At 39.2% G+C, this 22,584-nt stretch overlaps 1 protein-coding gene and 1 long non-coding RNA gene across 10 annotated transcripts in view; one reads left to right on the top strand and one right to left on the bottom strand.

Annotated features, from left to right (window-relative positions):
* The window catches only part of SORBS2 (sorbin and SH3 domain containing 2), a 258,991-nt gene that overhangs the window by 9,503 nt on the left and 226,904 nt on the right, over positions 1-22,584 (bottom strand). For 6 of the 9 annotated variants that reach the window (XM_075930310.2, XM_075930311.2, XM_075930312.2 and 3 more), the window contains 3 exons: positions 19,671-19,785; positions 19,453-19,581; positions 15,242-15,445 (listed from right to left, as the gene is read on the bottom strand). In XM_075930310.2, coding sequence (XP_075786425.2) covers positions 15,242-15,445; positions 19,453-19,581; positions 19,671-19,785 — 448 coding nt within the window. Of the gene's footprint in view, positions 1-3,307; positions 3,416-6,295; positions 6,488-8,484; positions 9,292-15,241; positions 15,446-19,452; positions 19,582-19,670; positions 19,786-22,584 lie in introns of all 9 variants that reach the window. The other 3 variants (XM_089777890.1, XM_089777889.1, XM_089777891.1) reach the window with 2 other exon arrangements.
* Positions 1-22,584, top strand: part of LOC112546681 (uncharacterized) — a 141,727-nt gene that overhangs the window by 90,625 nt on the left and 28,518 nt on the right. Inside the window, exon 3 of the long non-coding RNA XR_012904275.2 lies at positions 3,156-3,186. This is a non-coding gene — a long non-coding RNA (uncharacterized LOC112546681). The remainder of the gene's footprint in view (positions 1-3,155; positions 3,187-22,584) is intronic.

Genomic DNA, 22,584 nt, shown 5'->3' with positions numbered 1-22,584 from the left:
CCTCCTGGCAGGGGAAAAAAATCAGAAATACCAGACATTTTAGGTGTCCAGTATTTTCTGATTTTTTTTTTTTTTTTACCAGACAGGAGGTGAAAATACTAGACTGTCCGGGTCAATACCAGACACCTGGCAACCCTAGGGGTCTGGGCTTTGGGGTGAGGATGAGGGCTTTGGGATGCAGGAGGCTTCTCTCAGCTGGGGGCAGTCTCAAGGTGGAGCAGAGAGTTGGGGATCAGGCTTAGACTCCCTATTGGGGATTGTGAGGAGTGGTGCTGCTGGCTCAGTCCTGGCTCACGCTGGGAGCAAACCCCACTGTGGCTGTTCAATTGAAAAGGTAGTAGGAGTCAGGCACCCTGCTTCTGGCTCCTATTGCATTTTAAATTTCAGACTGCAACAGGGTTTGGTCCCTGACGCAGCACGAGCAGGGACTGAGCTGGACTGCCTGCCCAGAGCTCTGCATTCAAAAATGTAGTAGGAGCTGGGTGGGCAGGCTGCCCATCTCCTACTGCCTTTTAAATTTCAGAGTTACAGTGGGGTTTGGTACCAGCGTGAGCCAGGTTGCCTGCCTAGCCAGCAGCAACCCCTTTTCGCAGCTGGCCACCACAGACAGGGGCTTTCTCATGGCAGCAGCCCCTGTCTGCAGGGGAAGAGTGTGTGGGTGTGTCCCAGTGGGGAGTTGGGATCCCCTGAAGACAGGGCTGCTGCTGGAGCAGCCTCCCTCTCCCCCTCCCCCTCCCACTGTTGTCTCTGATAGAGGCAGCAGCAAGAACAGGGGAAATGTGAATAGTCGACTTGACTACCCAATACGCGTAGGCTTATCGGGTAGTCGACTACTCGCTTACATACCTAACATGTAATTTCCAACAATTCACTATTATATATATTTATAATATCTCTACTTAAGCTGGTAATGGGGGATAGAGTCTAAAATGCATTGGTACTCAAAGGAAGAGATAATTTTACATTTGAAACTTAATTTGAAATAACAGTACTTAGCAAATACTTTACATATTCACAGAACTGTAGAAAAAATTAATAAAGCATCACATGCCCTTGCAAGGCAAATAAGGACTTTGTTCTCCATTGTAGATGCAGAAGCACACAAAAGTTAGGCAGAGACTAGTCTATAGGCAGAGGGGGGATGACAACCCAGGAAATCTAGGCATTCAGGGTCTGTCTGTCTACTGCAATTAAAAACATATGGCTAGCCTGTGTCAGCTGCCTCACACTCACAGGTTTGCATTGTTTCACTGCATTGTAGGCTTCCGGAATCATTCTGAAGCTTGAGCTCTAGGACCCTGCAAGAAGGGTCCCAGAGCTTGGCCTCCAGTCTGAATCTGGAAGCGTACACTGCAGTGAAACAGCTCCACAACCTGAGTCCTGCAAGCTCAGAGTCAGCTCTCATGGGCCAGCTTCAGGTTTTTAGTTGCAGTGCAGACATACCCTCAGGCAATAGAGTATTTGGGGCCATTTAGGTACTTATAGTTCCTTGCTTCCAGTCCATGGCTCAGTTTACTAGACCACGTTGCTTCCTGTGTAGGAACCAAGATTCTGATACCAAGCAACTGATATTATAATTATAGCTCTTTCATATCAAACTGAAAGCACTGATGAAATCTGAGCTGGTTTCTGAGTACTTGTTTACGTCAGTGGGCAATGTTAAATGAAAAAAAAAATCTCAGGCTGGTGACTATTGTAATGATTTAGGATTTTAATTTCAACAAATATATGAACAAATACACAATTGGACATCTCATTTGGTGTTTGGTTACTACAACTGTGTCTGTACGTAAGGCATTTTGCATGCTGATGGCTAATTCAGCCACACCCATGGTAAATGAGGTGTGCAGTTGTGAGTGCCTAGTTTTGGGAATTAAGCCCATAAAGAATGCACAACACATACTGCCCTATATAGCACCTTTTTGCTGTATGTTTTATCCCATCATGCAGAGTAACATAGGACCTACACCTTCTCTCATCATCTTTAGTGGGAATAGACTCTCGTCTAATTTGCTTCCTAACTTGCTTCCTAATTTGCTTCTCTGGTACATGCCAGTTCAATAGAAAACAAGAATCCCAGCAAAACTAGAAAAACACAAATATCTTCTTGTGGGGGTGAGGCAGGAGGAAGAAAGATACACCTCCCATACACATAGCAGACATGGACAGGGAGATAAGAATAAAATTAAAGGGCAACTGTACCACAAGAGATCTCTATGCTCCTTTGCAAATGCATTCTGCTATCAAAAAGAAGAGGCAAAAGCTATCTCAAATGCCTTTGACACAAAGCAGTCTGAGTGTTACGATACACATGTGAAAAGTATTTTGGTCCTTTAAAAAAAACCAACCCCCCCCCAGCATAACCCACAAACTATATTTTCATTTAGAATCTTCTTGAATATTATGAACACGTAATATAAGACTAACACATAGACACTGAAAATAATTTGATGTTTAGGTTAAATAAAATAGCATGCAGTTACAGACCTACGACTGGAAAGGCTGAGGAGAATCACAGTTGCAAATATCAATGCTGAGGAAAACATACAGGGCATCCCCGCTATAAGTCAACCCAGTATACATCCGTTCCACACTAAAGTTGTTTACACTTGTAGGAACTGATGCTTTAGAAGTCCTCTCATTCCCTACTCTTAAGTTGCACGAAACAAAAACACCCCAATTTGTGCAAATGGAAGTAAGCCATTTGAAAAAGATTTCCCACTTTAAGTTGTTTCACTATAAGTCCAAGTTTTTTGGAACGTATCTTGGACTTATAGTGAGGACGGTCTGTATCAAGTGAAGGCAGCACACATTGTTATGGCAACAAAGTATTTTCAAAAGTAGTATATACATGCAAAAAATCAGTGAACACAGAACACATTACAAAAGCCACAATCTGTGCATATCACCAAGCTTTTTGGCTATAAAAAAGTTCATTTTAATAAACAGGAAATGCTTTGAAACAAGGAGAGCCATTTAGAAAACAATTGAAAAAGTAGAGTAAATCTGTAAAGAATGCTGTAATTTTTTATATTTTGTGAACAGTGGGCAATCCAGTGGAGATACAATACACAACAGTACTGTAACGTAAGACACTGTGCACAAAGAATTTTGTTATGGTTTTACACAAATCTTTTTTTTTTTTTTTTTTACAGCAGCATTGCAGCACAACAGGAATGAGGCATGGTAGGTATACTGACTGTATTCAAACATATATTATCAAACAAAGAAAAGGGAAACTAGCTACTTGAACTTCTTATGCTAGAGGAGAGTGCTGACATCACACACTGGGCATTCAGTACCATACCCTGTGTGAATAGTTGTGAGCTCTGACAGGTGAGTTGCAGGATCTCTTAGTCATCACAGGACTACGAGGAGGTTTACCCATAACAAATATCTCTCTTTTTAAATCACCCTGGAAAAACCACAAAAATTGTGTCAGTTTATAACTTAAGTACGAAGCCATACAGGGGATTTTTGCTGCTTCATTGGTGCATACAAATTAGGCATGCTATTTCTTTCATTTGAAAAGACCCATGTAGTAAAATGCAAAGAACAAGCTGATCTGTTAGTCCAAGACACCTATGCTGTTGCTGTTGTATCACCAGCAGCATTATTTAGTTGCTCTGGCAGATACACTGACATTTAGAGTTTCATTTTGCAAGATTACTTGCCCATGACCCTTTTTGAGATATGATCTAGCACTGCAAATTTAAATATTGAAGTGACTCTATTAATAACATGGAATGTTCAAAAGCACATAGCAGAAAGTTCATAGAGAACAGGGAAATACTAGCAACTGATATTAAACTGAAAGCAGTGCTGAAATCTGACCTAGTTTCTGAATACTTGTTTAAATCAGTGAAGGATGGTGCCTATGTAAATTAGTTCTAATTGTTTCATGGAAGTCAAAACTTGCCATATACAGAGGATGTGAAGAAAATGAGAATTATTCTTATTGGAAATGTCATCCTTTGGATTTTGTGAAGAGTTGTACTTGAAATGTTTATATATGTACTCAGAGTGAAGAATGGCCTTTTAGAAACCAGCAGAGTAAATAACAAAGAAATGCAACAGTAAACACTAAAGAAGCCTTTTACTGGGGAGCCAAGAATAGAGGAAAAACCTCTTGAAGATCTCCTTTGAAGACTTAAGTCTTATTTCCTCCTTCAGAAAATGAGGGTTTCTACAACATGGAAGAGTCTGTGGTTTCATTTTCAAGCCCTGTAGATATCAAGGGAACAGTTGCAAATCTTGTGCCAGGCCTAGCTCCCTTCGAGGGGCTTCCAAAATGTGACCGATTTACTGGTATATATAGTGGATGTGAAGGAAGTGTTGCATAATGTTCTCCTTCCCCCAAGCCTACCTGTTTTGTGGGCTGCGCCCTCACTCCCTCACATGCAGGGCTAGGAAAAAGTATTACTAAGGAAATGCCTTCCACTGTGCATGCAAGGGGAGATCTGTTATCAAAGGATTTTTCTATGTATGGCTGCTTTTAAATACATTCTCTCTGCAAGATATAAGGTTCTAAAGGAATGATGACATTAAAGAGATTTTAAGATCAGAGAGCTAAAATAAATGTTCTAGTTTTGTACATTTTTAAGGAGACTGGCTTAGACTTAATTTTACTTTCTACTATCATTTCCTGAACACTTTTATGATCACACATGGAAGATTATCAAAGAAACAAAGGGCAGATAAGGCAGCAAACTTTCACTAAAGGTCAATGGGAGTTGGACCCCAAAGACACAGAAGCCTTATCTTCCCTATGAAAAAAGGTGTGTCCTTGAGTTTAACTCAAAGATTAGGCTCCTTCATAGGCCTTAACTTGTATGAAAACTACTAATTGTGTTACGTAGTTATAAGGATTTTACCTTGAATTAGTTTGGATGGGTTAATGTCCTAGCTCACGTGAAAATGCAAACTGCCTCATCTTCATTAGGATTTTACCTCAAGTTAGTTAACAGGTCAGCTAACTTGAACTTAAACTATTCCTCCCTCCCTCCTCTCCCCCCCCCCCCCCCAGCATGATGGCAAGACCTGTAGCTCCTTTAAAATATTTTTTTTGTACTCCACCAATCTTATTTTCATATAAGGATATTGACAAGCTTCTACAAACATCTGTGATTCAACCTTTTGTCTGACAGACATTAATAGGATATGAATCCTCTAGTATTCCCTTTATCTTGTAAAACAAAGTTGCTCCAAATCTGAGCAACTTTCCCTCACCTTATGTATTTTAGTTTTGTTTGTTGTAATTAGCTGTTGAGAGTTAAACACGTAGCTTCTTAATACAATAACCATTCAGTGTTCAGCATGTCACTCACTGATATACACAAGTGGAATGGGAATAGGAAAGACCCCTTCTTCTGAAATCTAATTCACAGACTAGAAATAGGGTGTTTATGAGAACCAAATGGATCAGTATAATGTTAAGCATTATATTTTTGACTTACTACAAGTTTCTGGGATGTTAGTTCACCTGCCCATTGCTGTGCTCAATCTTTGCCTGCTTATCAGGGGCACAAAGTGGTGTCTCCAGAACAGGTACAGAGGGCTGATCAAAACTATCAAGGTATGTCTACACTTGCACCCTCTTTTGAGAGAGGGATGCAAATGAAAACATTCAAGATTGCAAATGAAGCCGGGACTTAAACAGCCTGTGCTTCATTTGCATATTTGTGCTATGGTGCTATTTTGAAATAGCGCTATTTCAAAATAACAGCCACTGTTAAGACACAGTTATTTCAAGAGAAAACCCTTCTCTCAAAATAACTGGTAAACCTCATTGTATGAAGAATAAGGATTATTTCGAGAGAAGGGTTTTCTCTCGAAATAACTGTGTCTTAACAGCGGCTGTTATTTCAAAATAGTGCTATTTTGAAATAGTGCCATGATGCGAATATGCAACATCTGGAAACTTTTCAGTTATCTAATAACCTAGAGCATGATTCATCTTCTATTGCAGTGATCAGAAATCACTGATTGAATTCAATGAGAGCTAGATAAAACTAGTGTGGATTGAGAGACTTGATCTAAAGATTAAAAACTCCCACATCCTTCCCTGAACTATCAAGTCCTTTCATGATATTTTTTCTTAGTTGATGTTACTGCATCTGAAAAAGCACTACCCTGCTTATGACATTTGAGCTAACTACATGCTTATATTATGAAATATTAGTATCTGAGAAATTATATTTAAAAATTAAAAAAGCTCAATCTCAGCATCCATCCTTCTATTTGTCAAACATACATGGAGACATGCAGCAATTGACACTTAAGAAGCGCAAGTTACCTTTAATTTTGGTGAGTTTATCTCCTTTTGATAGGAAAGTTTGGAAAGAAGAGGAGGTGAGTGGGGAACAGCAGACTGAGAAGATGTGGAAACAGACAGAGAGAAAGGTGTCTTGGCAGAGTGGAATGGAAGACTAGGAGGAAGATGAGAAGTAGCAGAAGGCCCTTGTGTCTCAGAGGAAAGTGGAGCTGGCTTAAACAGTTAAAAAAGACACATAATCATGCTGTACAACCATCAGTGAAGGACATACAGTGCAGAGTAATATACCACTAACAAGCAATGGCAGAGACAGACCCATAATGGCTATTCTCAGGTTGATGTTACATTCATCACAAGTCAGTTAATCTAATGTTTTGGGGTAAAATCACTTGTAGTCTTAGCATATTCTTCTTACTTCCCACTATTAGCCTGTCTTTAATCATTTGAAAAACACATATATGGGATGGATGTGTATTTCTTGGAATTTCGTAACTGTATTCTGGATGGCCCCCTAGTATGTCTGAATTTTGATTTTGCAAGTGCTCAACAATGAAGGCAAAGGAAGGTGCTTAGCACCTCTCCAAGAGCTCACTATCTTGAAGGATTGGGCCCTATGTTTCATTAAAACTTCAAAATGAAACCTGCCTTTAAATATACTATTTATAAGGTGTACTGTTCAGTTAAATTAAGTTCAAATTTTAAAAGTTACCAGAAGAAACATTTAAAAAACCTAATGCTTTATTTTTTTCTGAAATTACAATTAAAGCAGTTGTTCTTAGTTAAACAGCCCCTTAAATCTCTTTCTTGTTGAAACAGAGATATCATTCTCTGTTACTTGGCACCCTTATTTTCCTCAGTTTTCTTTTCTCTGTTAGTTAGCTACCATCACATTAATTCTGACCTGAAAGGCAGAATACATGGCTTTCTTCATTGGATATACTTGCAAAATATATATTTTTAATTTTTTTGCTTTTGATAAAGTTAATAAACATTCATTTACTTAAAATATTTTTAACATCTATAATTTTTATACTGGCAGTGTTCCTTAAAATAATCATGGTATGGTTTGTTCTTGTGGTTATACTGTTGTTTTAAAGCCACAAGAACAGGTTATGAGGGCTGTGAAGTTTTATATTTTATCGGGATCACCCATATCTCTAATTTATAGATTGGTATGAACCAGATTGATTGCATGAACTATCTAAGGCTACGTCTACGCTGCAGCCGTTTGTTGGCAGAGACAATGCAAATGAAGTGCTCGCTAGCATGTGCTGTGCTGTTGTTTGCATATCTTTGCCAATGTTTTTTGCTCTTATGCCTCAAAAAAGAAGGTATACAGGATCTTGCACAAAAGGGAGGCTTTGTGCAGAATGGCCCCGTCTACACTGCTTGTTTTTGCGCAAAAACCTCTTCCGCACAAAGCATGGCAAAGATATGCAAATGACAGCATGACAAATGCTAATGAGCACTTAATTTGCATTGTCTCTGCCGACAAAAGGCTGCAGTGTAGACATAGCCTAACTGTTGAAACAAATTTTATATAGGAAAAAGTTACTAAAACTTTCCTGAGAGACACTGAAATTATGATATAAATATTATGTGTTAATTATTTCAGGGCCATATTGTGGCATTTAGACATTGTCATGCATTAGGGTGACTTCTGGAGGGATCATGCCTTAGAAAGCATGTGTTTCATGGTTGTACTTAATCTGGCCCCTAGTTATTAATCAGATTCTGGTGATATGAAGACACTAATCAGATGGCCAAAAGATACATCTGAGACATGAATTGATGAGTCTCTGCAGGCATGCCTTCCTCACTCTTTCAGAAGATTGAAGATAGCCCTGCTTTTCGGAGGTCCCATTCTGTCAGATAATTCAAAGGTAGCACTAATGGGCCTGTGAAGAAAGCTGTGCATTCTGCCTTTCAAATCAGAACTACTGTGATAGAAGCAGAGAAGGGAAGACTGGAGAACACAGGCATCATGTAACTTAGAATGCTATTTCAGTTCAGCAAGAGGGAGATTTAAAATGAGAGTGCCATTATTCATTAAGAATATCATATATAATATGTTTAATTGAATGCAGCCCTAATTATAATACTGCATGCATATGTATAGATACGGCAAAATATTTTAGAAAAGGCTAGACTAATTATACTGTGAGTGAACTGTAGGACTGCAGAAGCTAAATCTTAAGAAATTAAAATACCTCTTTATGGATACTTGATGAACTGTATTCTTCATAAGGGATCATAGTCTCACTCTTAATTGCTATCGGAGATTTTATTCTGTCATGTCTCAGCGTTTCCTCTAAATACAGTCCTGGCATTTGTTCTCTTTTATCAGGTGCATGTCTGTAGAAATATGAATCTTGGCATTTTGGCTGGCCCTCTTGGATTACTGACAGGAGCTCCTCACAGATTTCCTCTTCCTGATCATCAGTTGCTGCTAGCATTCGGGGTGGGGAGCCACATTTAGACAGCTCAGAGACAGCAAAAGCAGTACTCATGGTTCCACATGCTTTTGTAGTATCTGATAAGCTTCTGGTTTCTTTAACAGATGGAGATTCAGTCATCTCTTTCCAATCTTTAAATTTTCTTTCATTCATTTTGATACCATTAGTTATAGGCTTATGTGCTATGTCCTGAAAGTGGATTGTTGGAGGAATTGATACAAAACATACGGGAAAGGGCTGAAGAAGCGATGCAGGATTCTGGAGAGAGGGCTCTGGTGATATAATAGGAACAGAATGACCATCCTTAACTTGACAAGTGATATTAGCAGGGGACATTGGTGCAGACTGGGATGCTGTTAATGCCAAAGAGTTGAGTTCCTCTAGATCACAATGAAAGCTGCCAGGAAAAGGTGGAGGAGTTGGGGCAGGAGTATTTGATGGTTGTAAACCAACAGTCAGTGATAACCATTCACTGGTGACAGCTTGGAGATTTCCTTTATTAGAATCTGACCAAAGAGAGGAATGATATCTGGGAGGTGGGGATGATGATTTGTAAGCCAACTTTAGAAATAAGGAAAAACATAGGAATTAAAAATAAACAAGCAAAAATGACATTGGATTAAATATGAGTAGTTTAAGCAAAAAAAGTTATGTGCCATTTTCTGGGTTATAAGATTATTTCAGTGAGCACAGCTGTCTTAAATAATTAATACATGAATCAGAATAACTGAAAAGATATTTGAAAAGTGAAACTGACATTTAAGCCATAGGCCAAAACCTGATACAAACATCAAGACCAATCTGTATCACAGAGTCATGAACAGAGCCTAAATTTAATCCTCTTGGATTATGTTATTTACTGCTCTGTGCTAGTGGATCTATCACAAGTTGCTAAATGGTACACTCACAACTGCTGTAATTTCCCAAAACCATCATTATTATTCTGAGAAGAATCATACTTTTAAAAACACCTTAGATTAAACACTAATACAAACAGTAAATCCAGATGGTTTTCTTAATATTAATATTTGCTGCACCTTTTTGTGGTGATCTTAAAGAAACATCTTAAATACATTGCATACTTTTATTAAGGCATCAATAACTACATAATGCACTTTTTTTATTTAAAATTGATGCAATTTTGAACAAATAAAATTACATTTTAGTTAAGGTACATTACACTTAAATTTAACTGAATGTAGACAGCAAACAATTAGTTTAAGACGGTGACAGCACTGTACATAGTAATATATTTTGAGTAGCATTACATTATATTGATTGGAGTATCCTTGTGGTAAAATAAAAGTCCTTTTGTAAGAGTGACAGATTGGTGAGTCATACGTACACTGCGTCTGTAGATATCCATTGCTTCAGTAAATACTGAAAATGTATTTTTTGTTACTAGGAATCCTCAAAGTTAAACTTTAATGACAAATATTTTAATCTTCTTGTAAGAATAATCTAAAACAATTTCAGACTGCACATCTCTAGTTATCTGGCTATTTTAGATTTTAAATAATACTGTAGAAAAGAAAACAAGGCTTTATTGTTTATATAGAGTTTGAACCCGAGAGTCATAATCTGGGGAAAAGAGGGCAAATTACTTACCTCATAGGGAAGTTTTCTCAAACTTAGATGGCTTTATTTTTGAGAATTTAGGCAGTTCTTTGGCATAGGCTTTTCTGATATGAAGCCCTCTTTGCAAAGTTGATTAGCTCTGAGTATATTTGGTTTTGCCTGCATAATGCAAGCACTATTAAATTAGCCCCATAATTGGAAGAGCCTCTACAGGCAGAAAATGATATAATGGATTAGATGATATTCTTCCTCTTCCTGTTCAGTGGGCTATATAAGTGGAGCCACTGATCATGCTAAATCTGATACCTGATTCGGAATGCTTAAGTTTAATAAAGTTTAATATAATAGAGCTCCAGCTATTCTAAGAAGAGAAGATTTAAGACACTTTCCCCAAACACGTTGCTTCTTCTGAATATATAGAAGAATTAAGAGATGAGAAGTTGGTTTGAGAGATTTTTGTTTTTTTCCTGTTTGTGTCAGTGCAGTTACTGCTGCATAGATTTCCTTGGTCATGTAAAAGACCCTTAAGCTTTTTTCTTAGAAAACAGATAATCACAAACATGCAGGTGTGTAGAAACTGTTCTTGGGCCCTGGTTTCTACCTTGAAAAAATTCTAGAGAGAGGTAACTGACAGAATGTACTGCTGTGTCCACAGTCTACACACTATTGTAATAATTTATGTACAAAGTATATCTTGTATCATTTGAAAATTCAGCTTACTTGTCAACATTGTCCTGATAAAATATGTTTGGTAAAATTGAATGTGACGTTATAATATTCCACTGTAAGGTGTTGTTAACATATGTTCCCAGCTGTTGGCAAACGTGTCTATCTCAAACAAAGGAATATGTGCTCTGCTTCATTTGTATTTATACAGTAAACAGTGCCATTCAGCAGGAAGGGAAGACAAAGAAAGCTCACAGAGGTGAGAAAAAAGCAGTAAGGAACATCTTTCCACATATGCTTTTGGTCTTCTGGTACCCAATTAGAAATGTTTTTCAAAAGGGGGACTGAAACAACAAAACGGAAGGTCAAACACCCCAGTGGAGCCCACTTATCTCTCTCTTTTCTCATCAATTCTCTACATTTGATGGACCAAGGAAGACTTCATTGGATTCTGGGATAAGAGGTCTTGACATAGAGGGTTTGGTCAGTAAGATTGCTGAAAGCATATTGTGAGAAAATTTGCATGAATCTGATATAGTTTAAGTTATACACCAATAGCATTTGCCTTTATTTTCTTGTATCCATTTCTGATTTGTATACCTCATTAGTTGTACTCACTTAGCATCTGTCTTTGGATAACAGAAAACAATAAAGTAAGTTTATTAACTACAAAGTGCCTGGGAAGCTACATTTGGAGTGGCAAATTGTGTACATAATGTTTTTATTAAAGAAATAATGGACTTTATGGCTGTGTCTAGACTGGCAAGTTTTTCTGCAAAAGCACCTGCTTTTGCAGAAAAACTTGCCAGCTGTCTACACTGGCCGCTTGAATTTCCGCAAGAACACTGACTTCCTACTGTCTGAAATCAGTGCTTCTTGCGGAAATACTGTGCTGTTCCCGTTCGGGCAAAAGTCCTTTTGCACAAAGCTTTTGCGCAAAAGGGCCAGTGTAGACAGCTCAGATTTGTTTTGCGCAAAAAAGCCCCAATCGCAAAAATGGCCATCGGGGCTTTTTTGCGCAAAAGCGCGTCTAAATTGGCACAGACACTTTTCTGCAAAAAGTGCTTTTGCGGAAAAGCGTCCGTGCTAGACGCTCTTTTCCGCAAATGCTTTTAATGGAAAAGTTTTCCGTTAAAAGCATTTGCGGAAAATCATGCCAGTCTAGATGTAGCCTATGTGAATTTGAATTATCCAGTTGATGGCTAGGCAGCACAGGACATACATTGCTAGGAGAAAATCTAGCACTGGGAGTCTGTTGTGGTTACCCCATACTATAAATAAGACTAGTAACAGCCAGTGGTGGCTGGCCGTAGCACTCACATAGTTAGGTGACCTGCATGCTGGAGGCTGTTTGTGACTAATCCAGGCTAGAGGCTACAGCAGAAAGGTATTGCAAAAAGAACTCCAAGTTAGAGGGCAAGGTGACTGTACTCATTAGTCTGGATTGTACCTGCTATGTCACAGTAACTACATTGATATTATCATAAAAATTGGTATAGTGGTGAATAAACCTGAATGGTTCTTATTGTTATATCAGAAACATTAAGTGCCTCTGTCTCTTAGAACTTAGCCATCTATAATTCTCTATAGTTTCAGAGATTTTTTTCAAACTTGCTCATTGCTATTGCTCTTGTGCAGCTCCTATGAAGTGATTAGGAGAAAGAACATGTAATATTGCTAGGTGCGCTATTTCTTTCTGGTCAAGGAGAAATGCTTTTGATACTGAGTGCGGTGTACTGGTCTGAGTGCCACTACAGAGGACACTTAAAGAGAAAAAGAATGAGTGTACTCTACAGCCTTAGCTGAGAGCCAGCTGGCTTTTAGCTCAAGTGGTAGCGGCTCATGCACTAAGCTCAAGAGGACCTAAATTCAGTCCTGTCTGTTGGCATTACACAGTATCAGGGGAAGATCTTGAAGTGGTGTAAATTGCCATAATTGACTGGCTTTTATGGAGTTATGACATTTACAGTAGCTTGTATCTGCCCACTACAGTAGACTTCCAATAATCCGGAACCTATGGGATTTAGGTGGTGCCGGATTATCAAATATGCCAGACTATCAGGAGGTAGTATAAGCAGGTTATATATATACTGTATACATTATATACTGTATATAAAGTGTTCTTACCCCTTTTTATTGTACATTCTGTATACAGTATATTGTAACGTTTTAGTTTTTTTTAAGCCTTTTTTTACCCTTTTTGCTCAGTTCAGCTGCTGCCGCTGTTACCTTGTGACTCTTTTTTTTTGCTGAAGCTCACTCACTAGGCTCTTGCCATTTTGATGCCGGATTATCAGGAGTGCCGGACTATTGGATGCCGGACTATTGGAGTTTTACTGTATATCACAAAAAGGACAGTTTGAACTATTCACTGCAAATATGAAGAAACATAGATCAGAGGCAGACATTCTGTTTTATTCTTCAAGCCCTGAAAGAGAGAGACACCCTTCCATACTTTCTCCTGCTTCCAATCTCTCTCTCAAGAGTTGGTCTTTTCTACTTTGAAGTGAGGGAAGATTTATTTAAATATCAAAGAATTATTGGATGACTTTAGCTGAAATGTGAGTCTCATCTGAACTACAGCCTAGCTCTCAATAAAATGATCAGAATCTTAGCAGTGAGTTATGTGATAAAGAGTTGGAATTAGGGAGATCTGACGATGGCTGACTACTAAAAAACTTAAATTGTTGCTACCTCTAACCCTAACTCTTAGTAGGCGGGGAAAAAATAGCAGCTGGCATCCTTGTACGACATACATTTGAAGATCAAGAACTATCTCCAGAGCAAGCATATCTCACATTTGATGCTTTTAGTATTTATCCATAGGCACAGAATTCAGGCTTTTCCTTCAAGAACGTATTTTGGTAACAGTTAAGAATCTTTAAAGAATGTTGGGAAGCTTCTCCTATTCTGACATTGTAATTTGGCCCTAATATGAATAACTGTCATATATATGTGTGTGTATATAAGAAGCAAGGCAATATATTACTGACATCATGAAACAAAAGATATGCCAATAACTGAACAGAGAGAGTTTACAATACACACACACACACACACACACACACACACAGAGAGACAGAACATACTGTAAAGAGATAAATAAGGACAAATTAATATTTCTAAAGTGTTCTTTCTCTCCTTGATGTTCAGAAGTTTTAGACTGGTATCTCATTAACAGTAACTGAAGCCACATACAATAATCTTCATGCTTCTATTGCCATTAAAGAAACTGTGCAAATCTTTGCAAGAAGGTAGAAATATTTTACCAATTGAGTAATTGATCAAAGTCTGTTCATCATCATAAAAAAAAAAAAAAAGAACAGAACTTCCAATGGAAACCAGCCTTTCTTCCATCAGCTAATATAATTTGTGATGGATGATTTGAGAATGCTCATGAGTAAGTGTAAAAGCTGTAAAGAAATTTGATTTAGGCTATAGCTTTAAAGATTTGAACCTGAACTGTACTGAAGTGTGATGACTGTTGCATCATTCTCACTTAACACAAATGCTATCGTTACAAAATCACCACAAGGAGTCTGCACTATGTCAAAAGTGGATTTTTGGAGAGTGTGAGGCAAAAAGGAGGCAAATCACAGAAAGAAGTCATCATCGATTCCTTGCTTCCATCATCCAAAGACGGACACAGAGAGCAAAGGGCCATTTTTGGCCAGCTTTGTCCTCATGCAAACAGGCCACTCAAGCCACTCTCATGGGTTCTCTGTTTGGGGATTGCAAGATCTTCTCAGCTGTGTCATGAGAAAAGATGTTCATACTGCAACAACAGTTTACTGACTATTACCCGGAATGCTCAAATCTGTTCCAAGTTGTCAAACAAGTTTTGTTTTGGTGCGTTTGATTTGCTAACCAAACTCTGTCTGGCCATGTGCTAAATAACGTAATAGTTAATGACTAGATTTGCAGAGTTTGGGACCCATGAAAGATATTTAAAACATCTTTAGAAATTAAGGCTTTTATGTCCTAGGTTTTATGCTTCACATTTTATAAATTTAGTGAAACCCAGCAAGAGTCTTAAATACCAACTTTGGTGGCATTTTAGTGTATACTAAAAATGTAAAAAATAAAAGGTTATACAATGAAATTTTAGCTATACAAATATGTCTTCAGAAAAAGATCAATTATAAATATGATTTCTGTGGGTGGAATGCTTAACTTTTAAAAATATGCATATTCAAGTATGCATTTAAAAAAAAGATTTACAAGATTAACACATTGTCGGCATGATGAAAAAACAAACCTTCCTTACCTTAGTTGAACTTAAATGGTGTGTTCTATCACTAGAATAACTTTGGGGTATTGGAGGATCAGGATAATCACCAGCACCTTTTGATGCATTCTTTTTGATGACTTCTACATAGGAAACAGGGAAGATGCCTTGTCTGTTGGATCCTGGTATTTTACCTTCATACCAATTTTGATCAACTCTCTTAAGAAGAATTACTCTGTCTCCCTGTAATGCATTATCAAAATTAATCATCAGTGGACAAGTGATAATATAAATTATTCAGAAAATAAAGTTCTCTCTCAATATATCAGAGTATTTTTTCATGGAAGTTCTGTGTGGCCCTGTCAGAGCCTTCAGAATCTGTTCCACTTTTCACATAGCTTCACATAATGCTAGAATTCCAGCAAGACAGGACCTTGTGTTGGTCTATGAATGCCTTTCCTACACCAGATACTAAATAACAACTGAGGTGCTCTGCAGGCAACTGAGTTCTGAATTCAAGCTCAGAACTAGATGTCTACCTGGCAGTACACTATTATTCTGCTAGACCCCTTCCTGCAATCAGTAATAGTTATTGTTATATTAATGTAAATGTTTTGCTTGTCACGTTGTTTAGTTTTGTACTTTTCTTGAAAAGCCAATGGGATTAAGAAAAAGGCCATACTACAGTGCTACCAGTACTAGGGATGTGAAGGACTAGTCGACTATCTGATAAGCAAATGCTACACAGGCTAGCCAACTAGTCGCTTCCTGCCCCCTTGCTGCCTCTTTCTGATAGGGGTACCAGTCTCCAGGCTCCATGTGGCGCTGCTGCTTAAAAACATGGCATGCAGCCCAGAGCCAGCTGGGGTGTCCCCAGGACGGCATTTCAAAGTGACAGCACTGTGTGGAACACAGGATCGGATGGGACTCCACCACTGAGTCCAGGCTCCATGTGGCACTGCCACTTTGAAATGCTGCGTAGAGCTTAATACTGGACTCCCGTGGTGTTTCAAAGCGGCAGTGCAGCATGAGCCCAGGAGTCCCCAGCTGATCCAGGGCACCACAGGGCCATTTTGAAATGCCGCTTTCACCTTTGAAGTGTAGCAACAGCCCTAGAGGGCGCCCTATAGACTCTTACATTATTCAGTTACTCGCAATTGAACATCCCTAACCAGTACAATTAGGAACTGATGGAAGCAGAGTATGCCACAAAGCTCAATAGGAATTTCTAGACTAAGATACAATTCAGCCGTGGCACTTAAGAACATGTCCAGATGAGCACATAATCATTTTCATCTTTTCAGCCAGCCTGGGAACTGGATTTCAAAAGTCAGTACTACTCCCTACTTTTCTCCTTATTAAGATTTCTTGGATTCCTGTTTGTTTTATACACCATATGTTGTATCATATCTCCTGCAGGACAACTTTTTTTCCAATCCCCACCCTCCCATCTTGATGTCCTCTTAGATTTATGTGATTTGTTTCTGTTGTTGATTTGTGAATACCATAAAAGCATCTCTAGTTGAAAAAACAAAAAACAAACAAGTGCCAGCTATTCTCTTATTAAAATGAGGCCAGCTGGAGAGCAACTTTTATTAATATAAAATCCTGTAGTGATAAGCGGTGTTTATAAATAGAAGCTCACATTGCAATATTAATGTTTTTATATTTACATTAAAAATTAATCCTTCACATCCCTCTTCCTGATTTATTAAGGTACAGGTTGGACCTCACTGGTCTGGCACTCTCAGGACCTGACTTGTCCTGAGCAAGGGGATTTGCCAGACCATGGAAGGTTCCTCCCCTCATGGCCATGCTGCACTGGTCTGTGCTTGCCCCTCTGCTGCCTCAGCCCCCCGAGGCTCTTCCAGGCCCAGCTAGTGCTGGGGCCGGAGCACCACGGCTACAGCTGTGCAGCTAGGGCTTAGCTCTACAGCTGCCTGGCTCTGCGGCTGGGACCAGAGCTCTGTAGCCGGGGCAGAGGGATGGGGCTGGAGCTTCACTACCTGGGCCAGAACTTCCTGGCTGCTGCTGGGGTCAGAGCTCCTTGGCCAAGGTTAGGGGCCAGCTCTGCTGGGGCCAAAAATCCTCGCCATGCTGTCAGTCTTCTGCCTCCCCCTTCCTCCTACTCTGGGCTCCCAGCTCAGTCACCGGCGCCCCTTAAAGTGCTCCTGCCTTGCCACCAGACCTCCCTCTTTCTGGGCTCTGTTGTCCAGGAATATCTGTGGTCCATGCTGGACCATGGATATAGCCAGACCAGGGAGACCCGGTTAAAAGAGGTACAACCTGTATACTAAACAAAATATAGGCCTGATCCAACCAGAGTGAAGTCAATGAAAACACTCAGCACCTTCCATGGATGCCCTTTCATTACCAGATCATGTGGGGATTAAACATCTCATAATAAAGATGTTTCACTTGGTGAAATATATTAACATTTAATATCTTGCTATGTCTAATTTGGAATTTTTCAATAAAATGGTTAGATGTATATGTTTGTTTAAGATGTACTTGAAACAGCAAGAATTAGTATTACTATTAGAAAGAAAATATTGGCATTAAATCCAAGAAGAAATATTTGATTAGAAACTTGCACCAATTAAGTCGATATAAGGTACCTTACATTGATATAACTTTGTACTATAGCTGAGGGGTGGGAAACCTATAGCCCAGAGGCTGGATGCTTCCCCGAGGCTCTGGACTCTCCCTAGCATTGGGAAAGCCCATGCTTGTGCTCCAGCCCCCCGGCTGTTCCCCTGCAGGGCTGGAGCACACAAAATCTACTAGCCCGGGCCCCTATAGGCTTTGGTGTGCAAGGGAATGTGGGGAGTGTCTTTTTCCTTCTCAGTCGGGAGCCGTCTCAGTTGAGGGTACAGTTTTTTGTTTTGTTTATGCTTCTCATTCGTGTGCAGCTCCCAACTGATTTTTCTGTTTCCCTGCACTCTGTAACCATGAATTACCATAGTCTAAAAGAAAGAAAAGAAAAAACAAACTGCAAATCTTGTTAAACAAGAAGGGGTTTGAAGTAAAAGCTATCCATAAATGGATGGCCAGCATCTAAGTGGAGTGCTGTCCATGAAATACTGGATCACTTCTATGACAGAGGATATTGCTGGGAAACTGTACAGAGGCAATAAGTAACTTGTAAGAAAATGGAATTTAGCTAACGTAGAAATGTGAAGACTGAGATTGTGTCTTTATGTTTATTTTCTGTGTAGCTTGTATTTATTTGCTCTTCCTCACAATTTCATCTTTTAATATCTGATTTTTCTATTAAACTTTAGTTTATTTTTACCCAAAGCAGGTCTCTGGTATGTAAACTGTGGGAAGTAATATGCCAAAGTGAACTGATCACTGCCATGAGGTTTTACTCCTTCAGAGGTGCCAAACCAGAGAAGAAGAGTCTGAATATCTCATAGTTAAGAACTCAGGGAAATAGATCTGGGGGAGCTTGGGATTGGAAAGGGCTGTGGAGCTCAACTGAGAGGAGTAACAAGGCTGGTTGAAGCTAGAGTTGAAACCACTTTGTAGGCTGGCTAGCAATGTCAGAGCTCTGAGTCATAGCAGCATGGTTTTAAGGAACCCAAAGTTATAAGGCAGGCAGTGACAGAATCCCTTATTGGGCTTGATAATCCACAAAATGCCAGAGTTGTTTCCAAAAAAGTCCATATACAAACTGTAACAGGTTTAAAATCTCCTTTTATATATTCAAAACAGTTGGCGCATCTACAAAATTGCAGGTTTCACAACCGTGGTTGAGGAAAGAGGCATTTGAAAAATGTGTACATGGGTAATTTAAATATGACTATGGCTATGTCTAGACTACGATCCTCTTCCCCAAGAGGAAATGCAATGGGACCGCTCATTTGCATATGTCGCACTCATTTTCATTTCCTCCTCGGATCCCTTTTGCGCAAAAAAAGCACTGTGTAGACAGCTCTACACAGCTCTTTTTTTATGGCAATTAGGCAGTTACCTAATTTGTACATGTAACCTGATGTTTGCATGTGTGTATCAGGGAAGTACAACCTAAATACCTGCCTAACACATTTACACCATTCACAAAAGTAGAGCTAGATACCTAGAGATACAAAGTAAAGAAGGTTAATTAAGTATTCTGAAAATATTCTTCTACTAGTATTTCAGAGTAGGAGAAACAACAGCTTTTATGTACACATTTTCAAATTGTGCTAGTTATAAACAGTTATTCAGTATAGATTTTTTTTTCACTGAAGATAACTAGATGTTACCTTTCTCAATGACAGTTCCACATTTGTGTCTGCATTGAAATTATATTTGGCAATAGCTTCTCCAATATCTCCAATTTGTGCTGGGGGAGGTGGCCTGGCAGGCTGTGCTTTTTCAGGGGGACAAAGTTTCTGAAAGGAGAACATGAATTTTTTTTTGCATTATTTCCATGTAATTTGTGCATCTATTTTAATCCCATAAATTAAAACAACATACAAACCTCAACATAAGAAATTGGGAAAATTCCAACTCTCGCATGGTGCTCTCCCTCATACCAGTTTTGATCTATCTTCCTGAGGATATAGATGGTATCTCCTTTCTTAAAGGACAGTTCTCTGTAACAAATTCATTTTAGACAGATATTTTCAGGTTTGGTTAAGATGCTCTAATAACTTCAGAAATTCCAGTGCTGTTCACACACAGTTCAGATCTCAATGTATTTAAGAACATAAATATCTAATGAAGGAGCATCACTGCCATGCTTCGAATCCCTGTGGATGATATATAAATAAAGTCATTGTAAAATGCAGAGTGGTACACGCAATGGAAAGGAGAATCAATTCTGAATCTGAAACCTTGAGTATTTGCGTTTGGATTCTAATGTTGGTCCCTTAAAGAGACAGGCCTGATCTACATCATAGCCCATGGTGGGCAATAATTTTTGATCAAGAGCCACTCCAAGATTTTGGAAAATGGTCAAGAGCTGCACTTCTCGATGGAGAGGGTGCGGGTTTTGCAGAAGGGAGCTTGAGTAGAGGATTGGGATGCAGGAGAGGGTGTGGTGTCTAAGAGGGAGTTTAGGTGAAGTAGGGGATTGTGACCTAGGGCAGGGGATTAGAGTGCTGGGTCTGGAAGGAAGTTGGGGTGCTCAAGGCCCTGGAAGTTTTTCGCCTTCCTCTGTAGCATGGGGCCTGGGTCACTTGTGGGAGGATTCTCTGCATCTTGGGGTCTTTGAACCATCGTTTCAAGGACTTCAATATCTGAGATATAGGTGAGAGGATTATTCTAGCAGTGGGTGAGTGAGATTCTGTGGCCTGCATCATGCAGGGGATCAGACTAGATAATCATAATGGTCTCATCTGCCCTTAAAGTCTTTGAGTATATGAGTGAATTTTGCCCTGGGGGAGGGGTGTAGCAGGGGCTGCAGGGTCATAAGAACATAAGAATGGCCATACTGGGTCAGACCAAAGGTCCATCTAGCCCATAGCCTGTCTGCCGACAGTGGCCAGCACCAGGTGCCCCAGAGGGGGTAGACCAAAGACAATGATCAAGCGATTTGTTTTGTGACATCCATCGCCAGGGACACCATTTCTATCCCCTGGCTAATAGCCTTTTATGGACCTAACCTCCATGAAATTATCTAGCTTCTCTTTAAACTCTGTTATAGACCTAACCTTCACAGCCTCCTTTGGCAAGGAGTTCCACAGGTTGACTCTGCGCTGTGTGAAGAAGAACTTTAGTTTATTAGTTTAAAACCTACTACCCATTAATTTCATTTTGTGTCCTCTAGTTCTTCTATTATGGGAACTAATAAATAACTTTTCTTTATTCACCCTCTCCACAACCACTCATGATTTTATATACCTCTATCATATCCCACTCAGTCTCCTCTTTTCTAAACTGAAAAGTCCCAGTCGCTTTAGCCTCTCTTCATATGAGACCAGTTCCAAACCCCTAATAATTTTAGTTGCACTTTTCTGAACTCTTTCTAAAGCCAAAATATCTTTTTTGAGGTGAGGAGACCACATCTGTACACAGTATTCAAGATGTGGGCGAACCATAGATTTATGCAGGGGCAGTAAGATATTCTGTGTCTTATTTTCTATCCCTTTCTTAATAATTCCTAACATCCTATTTGCCTTTTTGACTGCTGCTGCACACTGTGTGGAAGTTTTCAGAGAATTATCCACGATAACTCCACAATCTCTTTCCTGATTTGTTATAGCCAAATTAGCCCCCATCATACTGTACGTATAGTTGGGGTTATTTTTTCCAATGTGCATTACTTTACACTTATCCACATTAAATTTCATTTGCCATTTTGTTGCCCAATCACTCAGTTTGGTGAGATCTTTTTGAAGTTCTTCACAATCTGCTTCTGTCTTGACTATCTTAAACAGTTTACTATCATCCGCCAACTTTACCACCTCACTGCTTACCCCTTTTTCTGACGTACTTAAAAAACATTTTGCTATTTCTTTTTGAGTTTTTGGCTAGGTGTTCCTCAAAATCTTTTTTTGCTTTTCTTATTATATTTTTACACTTGTTTTGACAGTGTTTATGTTCCTTTCTATTTATCTCACTAGGATTGGACTTCCACTTCTTGAAAGATGCCTTTTTGTCCCTCACTGCTTCTTTTACATGGGGGTTAAGCCATGATGACTCTTTTTTAGGTCTCTTACTAGGTTTTTTAATTTGGGGTATGCATTTAATTTGGGCCTCTATTATGGTGTCTTTAAAAAGTTTCCATGCAGCTTGCAGGCATTTGGCTCTAGTCACTGTGCCTTTTAATTTCTGTTTAACTAACCTCCTCATTTTTGTGTAATCCCCCTTTTTGAAATTAAATGCCAGAGTGCTGGACTGCTGAGGTGTTCTTCCCACCACAGGAATGTTAAATGTTATTATATTATGGTCGCTATTCCCAAGTGGTCCTGTAACAGTTATCTCCTGGACCTGATCCTGTGCTCCACTCAGGGATTAAATCGAGAATTGCCTCTCCCCTTGTGGGTTCCTGTACCAGCTGCTCCAAGAAGCAGTCATTTAAGCCATTGAGAAATTTTCTCTCTGCTTCTCTTCCTGAGGTGACATGTACCCAGTCAATATGGGGATAATTAAAATCCCCCATTATTACAGAGTTTTTTATTTTGGTAGCCTCTCTAATCTCCCTCAGCTTTTCAATGTCAGTATCACTGTCCTGGTCAGGTGGTCGATAATATATCCCTACTGCTAAATTTTTATTATTAGAGTATGGAATTACTATCCATAGTGATTCTATTGAACATGTTGATGCATTTAAGATTTTTTTTTTCATTTGATTCTACATTATCTTTCACATACAGTGCCACTCTGCCACCCACATGGCCTGCTGTATCCTTCAGATATATTTTATATCCCGGTAAGATTGTGTCCCACAG

Source organism: Pelodiscus sinensis, chromosome 4, assembly GCF_052426305.1.
Source record: "Pelodiscus sinensis isolate ZL-2025 chromosome 4, ASM5242630v1, whole genome shotgun sequence".
Lineage (NCBI taxonomy): Eukaryota > Metazoa > Chordata > Testudines > Trionychidae > Pelodiscus > Pelodiscus sinensis.
The sequence above is the reverse complement of the archived record's forward strand: the minus strand, read 5'-3'. Positions and strand labels throughout refer to the sequence as shown.